This window comes from Copadichromis virginalis, linkage group LG19, assembly GCF_057382275.1.
Source record: "Copadichromis virginalis isolate Kocher_CV1m ecotype Utaka linkage group LG19, C_Virginalis_male_GT1.1, whole genome shotgun sequence".
NCBI classification, from domain to species: Eukaryota; Metazoa; Chordata; class Actinopteri; order Cichliformes; family Cichlidae; genus Copadichromis; species Copadichromis virginalis.
Window position 1 is genome coordinate 34,180,783 of NC_140636.1, and position 9,972 is coordinate 34,190,754.

General features: G+C 40.7%; 1 protein-coding gene across 7 annotated transcripts in view; it reads left to right on the forward strand.

Annotated features, from left to right (window-relative positions):
- The window catches only part of ttll5 (tubulin tyrosine ligase-like family, member 5), a 75,248-nt gene that overhangs the window by 58,427 nt on the left and 6,849 nt on the right, over nucleotides 1–9,972 (forward strand). For 2 of the 7 annotated variants that reach the window (XM_085441592.1, XM_085441594.1), the window contains exons 31-32: nucleotides 2,595–2,677; nucleotides 4,252–4,517. In XM_085441592.1, coding sequence (XP_085297718.1) covers nucleotides 2,595–2,677; nucleotides 4,252–4,313 — 145 coding nt within the window. In that variant the 3' untranslated portion in view covers nucleotides 4,314–4,517. Of the gene's footprint in view, nucleotides 1–2,594; nucleotides 2,678–4,251; nucleotides 4,853–7,432; nucleotides 7,912–7,954; nucleotides 9,872–9,972 lie in introns of those variants that run through there. The other 5 variants (XM_085441597.1, XM_085441595.1, XM_085441596.1 and 2 more) reach the window with 5 other exon arrangements.

Sequence of the window (9,972 nt, forward strand, 5' to 3'; positions counted from 1 at the left end):
AATGTGCAGCTTGTTGGTATCACACTCAACAGGGCAGGGCTCTGTCTGCTCTATCAACATACCACAGCTGCCAACTCGAGGGGCTGCAAGAGCTCAAAGTGGTATGACTTCAGTGAAGGCTTTGAAAGGAGCAATTTGTAACACAAATAAATGAGCCTGTTTGGTATTTTGTTTGCAAGGTTTGGTTAGTCGCAGCTGTAACTACGGAAACCCAGGCTGTCGTGTGGCATTACTAATAGGGTGACAATTACAGCAGCACCATTAATGTCAGCCTAGCTGCTGCTTTCACTCCCTATTAATCAGCCACAACAGTAGTTATTTTCACGGGATACTGTATACACACAGAAGCTGCCAAACGTGTGTTTATGGTTAAACTTTATCCCCTTTGGTCAGTTTGAGTAACATTAAGTCACGCTAACTACCTGAGCGCACCGAAAAGTAAAGCCGCACATCTGCTGTGTTTACATAAGAACTTCAGCTCTGTGAGAATAGCGCGAAATTTTCGGCACTGGGTCATGTGTCATGTGCGCACACTGCAAGTTCAGAGTCGGTTCTCACCAGCAGTGTTTCTGGCTGCTGTCTGACTCTTGAAGTGACAGAGTAAGACTGTTGACAAAGAAAGTGATGTGAAGAACCCAGAGGTCAAGTTTTTTTTTTTTTCGCCCCCCTGAATATGAAAGGGGTTTCTTCCTGTTGAGTTATGCCTCGCTTAAAGTGGGCCAGTTCTATTTGTGGTTGTGTAATGGTATGAAAGAACAACTGTGCAGCCCCTTACAAGGAGGCAGTGTGTACCCTCATTACCTTATTAATGCTCTTTTGGCAAGCTGCTGTCCTGGGGCGAGAGGTTAATGCCAGCTAAGCTTTATTTATTGTTCCCTCTAAAAAATGGTTAGCAGATTTAATGTATAAGGTTGCAGACACGTCTGCTCCTGCTTTATGCTTCAGTAGCTCTTATAATGATTTTCTGTTTGAAAATGTTATGTTTGCAGCCGGATTATGTGAAAAGGGCAGTGCAATTCCTTGTTTACGGTCGTCAGACTGTATGTATGACGCATTGTAAGAATTCTGGGCTCTGCCTCCGTGTTCCTTTTCTCTCTGTAATCTTTGCTCATAGTCGACATAGTCCCTAATCACTACAGTGTTCTTGCCAGTGTGACAATCACATCACCAAGGACAAGGAGAAGGAATTTCTCCCCTTCGTGTCACAATAGCTCCTGTGAGGCACTCAGTAAACACTTAGCCTCACCAACCTCCAGTGACTGCACACAAAGAGCAACTGTTAGATGCTGACTTCACTTTTCTTATGACAGAAGGTGGCTTGTCAGTAAAGAGGAGACAGGAGAAACACCCTTCAACTATATTATAAATGTTGGCATTGCATAGCTTGCAATCTGCAGCTTCCTTGTTGGAAACGCACTGCTTGGAATGCCACAACACAACCAGCTGATCTGAGCAGAGCCTGGCAGATCATAAATGAGTACACAAATAATTACACTTAAAACATTTAAGGGCATCTGTTTTTTGTTTCATGTGTTTAAAAGAAAGAAAAATATCAGCTCATATGTCGAATCTCCAAATATCGGTATCAGTTATTAAACTACTATAGAAAAATACCACACTCCACCAGGTTCTGCTCCGAAATATTTCAGTGTTGGCATTTATCTTCTTGGCACAATTTGAATTACCACAAAGGCTGTTTGGAGTACTTTGGCATGTGTGTACATGTATATGTGCGTCTCTTTAAGAGGACAGATTTTGTCCCTGTGGATAGCACTGCAGTCCACATTATACCTGGATTTGTGGTGGCAAACATACAGCCCGTGGGCTATAACCGGCCCATTAAAGGGTCCCATTCGCCCCACTGGAAGGCTTTAATATCAATGAAATCCACGGTTTACTACACAGCAGTGAAAATCTGTGCAACATTAAGGGCATTTCTAGATCTTTAAAAATTGTTTAAATAATAAATAACGCTGCTATGTTAATGAGATTGGGCTGTGCGTGATCCATGAAGTAGATTGATTTGGATGAACTCTAGATGAACTATGATGGGAAAAGGTCTTTTAGCTTTAGGGAAGGAATTGTCAGCGATCCTTTGGTACTCCTGCTTCCAGCACTCTTTCATTCAGTACTCACAGCTTTTGCAGCACACATTTTTGAGCTCTGGCTTAACACACCTTTATAGCTTTGTGACTCTGTCTTGAACAGTTGCAAAATGATAATATTTCGAATAAAAGTTGGGGGGGGGGGAAAGAAAACTCTTTTGCAATGGCAAAATGTATAAAAAACCTTTCTCTGTAATAGTCGTAGATACAGAGGGTGTCTCCAGGACACACACAGGGTGAAAACCAAACATGCTACAGTATTGCAGCTGGAAACAATCACACACGCTGAAAACCAGTTTTCTTTATATATTTAGTTTGATATTTTGCTAAAAGCAGAACATTGGCATGAGACATGTGATGTGTACCACAGCTTGGATGAGCGCTGCAGAGACGAATTTGGCCTTTGCAGTGCAGTTCATCTTTGCATAACTCCTCTGGGAATGATAATTTTTGGTCTTCACGGATTTTTGTCCTGTGTCTGATTAACAGGCAGATGTCCTCAGAGAGTTCAGCCAGTGGAACCGTTGCCAGCAGCAAGCAGGTGGTCTACGAGGCCATCTGCAGTAAAACAGGTGGGTTTAATGTTGCAGTTCCACATATTATGCTTAGTGCTCTGCTGTAGTCCTCAGGCAGGAGTGAAGTTATGCCCACTCTATGCCAGTGTTAGTGATTACAGCTAGGCATAGTGGACATTCCCCATGGAGGTCTGACTAACACCACATGATATTTTTACCCACCTCCTGCTCGTTCAGTCGTGTGCAGGATCCGTAAATGTTTTCGACACACTGTAAGAAAGTAAATAAATAGATACATACATACATAAAGGCATTGTTAAGTGATTAATTAATTACAACCCTGTTAGAGGAGTGAGGCTCTATTAATTAGGTCTTACAGTGATTTGTGCCCCATTAAGGGTTTGTGCCAAAAAGAGTTAAAGCAGCCAGAGCTGGAAGAGCAAAAGCAAAATTTCCATTGCAGTCATTTTCTGTTTGAAGAAGACCTAGCATGCCGTTTGCCAGCTCCATGTTTTTTGCTTCTTGTGCTTTACTAGAGAAGTTTTGCACCAGTAACTGTTCAAAATAGTTCTTATTTATCTTATACTGGGTCTTGGTGCAGGCCCTGAGTTCATGCTCCATCTGAAACAAGCTGATTTAGCTCCTCCGCCTTAAAGGCCGCTGTCCCTTTAAATTGAATCAAAATCAAATCAAATTTATTTTCAGGACAAGTCAAGACATAAAACACAACCAGAATACTTTTCTCTTACGTGTTTAGTAAATACTATAATGTCATTATTTGAAACTTTTTCTGTGTGACAGTGTATAACAGAAGATAAGGTAAAGCATAAAAGGTCCTCTGTAGTTGTACAGTCCTGTGCAAAAGTCTTGCATCACCCTTCATTTCTTTCTATTTTTCCAGGAAAATGTCGTTTTTTGAAACAATGTGCAAACATACATACTCTATTTGTATGTTGGCTGGTTCTGTTCTCTGTTAAGATGACCCCACAGTGTTTATAATGTCGAGGTCCAGGCTTTGGGGAGGTCAATCCATGATAGTGTTTCATTATGTGTTTTTCTATCCAGGTATGCTTTTACTGCTTTGGCAGTGTGTTTAGGATCATTGCCATGCTGAAAAATGAAGCTGTTGCCAAACAGATATTTTCCCTGTGGTATTACTAGTGAATCAAAATCTCATGGTACTTTCATGTGTTTGCATTTTTGTATTAGTGCTGACACCATGACCATGACAGAGCCTCCGCCATGTTTTACAGATGGCTGTGAATACTCACTGTTGTACCTCTGTCCTTTGTACAAAAGAAATTGAAATTTGGATTCGTCACTTCATCCGATTTGTTGCCAGATGCAGCTCTCAGGTCTTGTGTCAGGTCTTTGCTCTGACTTTTTTCTTATTTCTTAAGGACTTGACTTTCACAAACTGTTCATCTACTGTGGATAGTTTTTTTAAGCCTGCCACTTCTTCTTTTGGCCTCCTCTTGTTCAGTCTCCTCAACTTTTTTAAAGATGCTGTACATGCAGCGCTCACATATGCCACGTTTTGGTTAATAGCAAAAAAAAATACTATTTTATGTCTGAAAATGAGGGGTGGCTCAAAGCTTTTACACAGTACTGTGTGTTCTGCATGTGTTCAGATCCAGAGGAACGACACCACTCTGGGATTAAAAGGCACAGCAGTGAAGACATCTTTTTTTGAGATCAACGGATGGGAACATTTGGGGCATTTCCATCTGTTGGCCATTGCCATGCAGTTGTAATTACTGTCCATTTGCCAAATGCTGTACCGAATAAATAACACCTCTCAAGAGAATGACAAATGCAACTCAGACTTTGTGGGTTCGTGCACTCACGTGTGTGCTTCTGTCATCTTGCCTTATTTCCACAGCTCTTTCCATCCTGAGAGAAGTGTTGAGCTTATTGCAGTGATATTAAGCAGTTTGCGCTTATGCACACATCTGTTTGCCTGATCACGGGCTTTTTCCACAGCACTACTATACATTAGCATTAGAAAATCACACCATTCTTCACATCATGTCAGTGTCGCAGTCAAGCGAGATCAGCTTGTTGGAAAAACGCAGTAGCTGTGCATCGACCTGTCATCCCTACAACTCCTATCCACACTAAAACACACACACACACACAAAATATTTTTTTAGTTCTCCATTTTCCTCCTCTTCCCAAACTATGAAACCTGGCTAAGGTTAACAAACATCTTACAAACTCATCAATTACTGTAACTGGATCCTTTGGGAGCAACTTCTGCATTTAATGAATGCATTTTTTTCCACTGTTCAGGGTGCAAAGGGTGCTTCACTCATGAATTAAAACATATCACTAATATATATATATATACATACATACATACATACGTGTGTGTGTGTGTGGAGAGTTAAACCACTTAGTGGTGCAGGTTTAACCATGCGTTTTTAAATGAGGCTGAGGGTAAAACGGAGACTCTGTGTGGTGTTTTGGCAGAGGGAGGGGTTATTGAAAGGGACACAGCCTTTGTGGAGCTTCAGAGTGCATCAGGTCTTTCTGCCTGCCCGGTGTACCTCTGTTATGAGATGACTGAGCTCCCCTGATCGACTCTGACAGGCAGTTAGAGCGAGTCCAAATGGAGAGCATTCTCTCTGATCAGCTGTCAGCCGTCATTAATCACACTCTCCCTTTATCTCTCTCTTGTGCTCTCTCATAATATCTTCCTCTCTTTGCTCCTGAAACCCTCCCTTTATCCTCTGCAAACCTTTTCTGCTCACTAACCCCCGCCTCGCCCTTTTCCCCACTTCTTCTGTGTTGATTTTTGACATGACACGAGGGCGGGATTTTGATGAAGACCAACCGGAGCTAACAAGACGAGATCGTATCGGCCACATGTGTTTCAGAGTGCTTCCCTTGAAGTTTCCTTGAAGCTCTCAGTGCTCCACAGTCGGTGACTGTGAGGAGATTTATTGCTTGAGTTTGAGAAGGAAATGAATGCTGAACTTGGGTCAATTTAATGGAAGTCTGATCATGTCAGGACAGATGGCTTAGGCCTCTCTCTATCAAAATAAGACTGTGTGGTTTATTGTTAGGATAGGAAGGTAGTTTCTGGCTGCCATCCCTGTTTTCAGATATATTATGTAAGTTACTGGATTTAATTTACCAGATGGATTTGTAATTGACTCACTCTACTGAACTATGTATGTGAGTAGGCATTTTATTGGTAGATTAAGATTTAGTGTAGGGTATGTAATACAGTGGTGTGAAAAAAATGTTTGCCCCTGTCCTGATTTCCTATTTTTTGTATGTTTGTCACACTTAAATGGTTCAGATTGTCAAATAAATTTAAATATTACACAAAGATAACACAAATAAACACAAAATCCAGTTTTTTGATGAAGGTGTTTATTATTAAGTGGGGAAAAAATCCAAACCTGCATGGGCCTGCGTGAAAAAGTGATTGCCCCCTAAACCCAATAAGTGGTTGGGCCACCCTTAGTATCAACAACTGCACTCAAGCATTTGGGATAAGTGGCATTGAGTCTTTTACATCGCTGTGGAGGAATTTGGCCCACTCATCGTTGCAGAATTGTTGTAATTCAGCCACAAACAGTCTCAAACAGAGCTGGGCAGTAACGCGTTACTGTAATCCGATTACTTTTTTCAAGTAATGTAATTAGATTACTGTTACTTTCCCGTAAGCATGCTGCTGTACTGCGTTACTAAACTGTGATTTAGTTTGTGAGAGTGTCTCATGACAATGACGTACAAGTGTGTGACGTCCATGGCAGCAACAGATGTGTGTAGATCAACAATGGATAATATGGAGTCCGGGAGAGAGCACGACCGTGCAGTGTTTAAAGCTTGGAAGTACTGACATTACTTTAAGTTTGATTGCGTAAAAAGTGATAAAAACATTAGCGTCCACAGTACAATCTACATGGGAAGAAAACTTCTTTCCGCAGCGAAAAATTAAACTTCAAATCTGAGCAAGTACCTAGCACGCTGCCACGAGAGTGTGAAATTCACAGGGAAAGGGGTTAGGGGTTGCAATGTGCATAAAGTTAACAGATTAAAACTAAAAAAAAAAATTTAAAGGAGACTTTTTCATTTGATTCAATTTTATATCATGAAATATGCAGAAAAATAGAATTGGGCTTTAAGGTCTATTGCTTTTGAATTACTTTTGAAAATAAGTAATCAGTAACTTTAATGTAAAGTAACTGGATTGCCTTCTTGGAGAAGTAATCAGTAATTAGTAATTAATAACTATTTTCAAGTAACTTGTCCAACACTGGTCCCAAGGCCATTCTTTGAGACCCTTTCCAGACTGACTTTGTTTCTCAGGTCTTTCTTCAGATTGTGACATGATGTACTGCCAGGTTCACTTTGTCAGACAGCTTCTATTTGAGTGATTTCTTGATTCATCAGGTCTTCCAGTAATTGTTTTTGTTTTTAGTGAAGCTGAGCACGGCTTTCCAAAAAATGTGATTAATCACAGGTAATTCATGATTTAACAAGAGGGGCAATTACCTGGTCCTGTGTGAAAAAGTAGGCTTGTATAACCTTTCTCCTATAATCAATGATCATAATCAATCATCATTTAAAAACTGCATTTCCTATTTACTCAGGTTATCTTTGTCTAATATTAAAATTAGTTTGATGATTTAAAACATGCAAGTGTGACAAATATGCAAAACACTAGAAAATCAGGAAGGGGGAAAACACTTTTTCACACCACTGTGCAGCGTTTGACTGAAGTTGTTGTTAGTTACCGTTTCAACCTTTTAAGTTTAGCTTGCTTGACGATCCCTTGATTTCTCCTTCTCGTTTCAGTTTCATTCAGAGTGGGCTATAAAGCAGAGAATATTGTCCCTTTATCTTTCTTTTGCTGAGCTAGAGGAAGCCACTTCCAGCAGCCCTGTCATCGGGTTGGAAGCGAGGGAGATGTTTTTCGTTTTCCAGCTCAGTCAGTCAGTCCTCGCAGTGTAAAAAAGCACCAAAACAAACTGTGCAGAGAGGGAATGAAAGGGAATACTGTTTGGGAGCACAAACACAGCAGCTCCAACTGTACTTGGAATGTCTTTTTCTACCGGATACCTGGCTGCACGCCAGCCGATAGGATCGGGGGTGAAGGGGTTGAACACGAACAACTGAGCTGACTGACGAGATCAGCTGGTATCCACCTTGACCATGAATAATTGAAGAGGTGGACTCCACAACGGTTTAGCAAACTCTTCTGAAGAAAAACTCTTTTGGGCTTCTGTTTCTGTACACATGAGGGGTAGACCTTTGACTGCCTTTCTCACTCTTGTTATTTCTTCTTCTTTTTTTTGTTCTTTTAAAAAAAAAATAAAGGTCTTTCTGCATACCGCAAGCTGTTCCAGGATCAGGAGCCCACTCACAGATGACACGAAGGCGACCAGAGGCACGTCCTGCCACTCTGCAGGCCTGACAGGTGTCTCTGCATGTAACTGCATCTCACAGAGGTTTATTCTGGGACGGGACAACAGATAAAAGTATGCCACACATCGAACAGGGTCCTATTAATTTCTCAATGATACAGCCACAGACATGCAAGAGGATAGTGTGCCAGGCCAAAAATGCCCGGCTTTGACGCAGGTCGGGATTTTGTTGCGCAGCTCCACCCCCTCCCCTCATCGCCCTTGGCTACAATCAGTCCGTATCCCACAGTGCCCGCCCTCATTCTCTCCATGCTGTTGATGCCACAGGAAGATTTCACTGACAGATAGCCTTCAGCAGATGGTTCTTCAAGCCCTGTTGGTATTTTAACTACAGGATTCGTTGTTTTATTCTGTGCTCAGGCAGTAGCATGTCCACCACAACCATGCGTGCACATTTTTCTTCTTTTCTCTTTTTCTTTTCTTTTTTTAAACACAGGTGATATGCGGGTTTTGGTAATGAGAGACCTCTGTTAAGTTTTTGACAAGCATTGTTCAGCCCGCATGAGCAACTTCTCATTTTACAGTCATGAATGATAAGTGTGCAGAGAAGTTCTTTTCATGTGTGGCTTTCCAGCGTTAGACACTCCTGACTCCCACTCCTCGCTGGAAGCCACACAGTTGCCAAATCTGACTCCTCTGCCTTTTCGCCCTGAGGACATGTTAAGCATAGCACCCTTTTTCTTGTGGGCCTGATAATAAAATGTGATTGTATTAATGTTGTTCCCTTGTTTGTATCTACAAAGATGACCCAACAGGGATGTTCAGGTTTCATGTAAAGAATGCAGTCGGCTTGTGATTATTCCTGTAAACTGTTGAGATGCTGATATTGTTTTTCTGGATGGACCAAATTCATTATTTTTGATTAAAAAATAAATAAATTATTGTCATTACATCAGTATTTATTTACTGTACATTGTCCAGCGTAACCTTTTTGGCCCATTTCTGTAGCTCAAAGCCTAAAATAAAAAGGAAAAGATCTATAATGAAGGTCGATGCTGCACCAGGAGACCAGTATCCTCACAGATATTCTGTGGCTTGGGACCATATAGTGAGTTCACTCAGGGGTGTGTTTATTTTAAAAAAAGAAGATGTGAGGTAGTGGTCAGCAGTTTTACCATGTGTTTATAATAACTTTGGCTGAAATACTTGAATTTTGTGCATGATTTTCTCACATCAGCTGATGACTATCACCTGGGTGAGTGTGCACAGATTGTAGTTTTCAATGCAGTACAACAGGTCAACTGTTTTAACATGTAACTTGACGGTGAATGTTTTTGTAACATGTGCTCTTTGACGTCATGTTGTGAAGTCCGACCTATTAAAGCCAGAACTCCCAAAAGCAAGATCCAAATCAGTGTGTGTAATGTAATGTGGTGACAGCGTTGTTTACAATGTAAAGAAAAGAAAACTGAGACGAAAAACAACTCCTTTCCTCTAATAGTAAATATTTATGTTTTATTAATACATTTAACAGTAATTTGCTCATACAGGTGTCCCCTCTTGGATTTTCCCTTTATAGCTAATGTCTCTCCTATTCAATTCCCATATTAAGAAAAATACAAAGAGGCCACTAGGATGAGTAAATCACTGTATGGGATGTGAGTTTTTGAGACATGCTTAGAAAACATAAACATTTACTACAGGTGTTTTTTCTTTGTTTATTTTCCATATGGGCTGTACCATGTTATAATCTCTTTGACTGTTTACAATATGCATGGAAATGTAGTATTTTTGGGACCAGTGAGGCTGTTTGTAGCAAACAAAATTGAAATGAATACTTGGAAAGCATTAAAAAACACGATGACTGTGACTCTAACCACTTTTGTTCATTTTGTTCGAACACTTGAAATTCAGCCCCTGACCTTTTGAAATAAAAACACCCTAAAACATGTGTAAACTAAAACATAAATA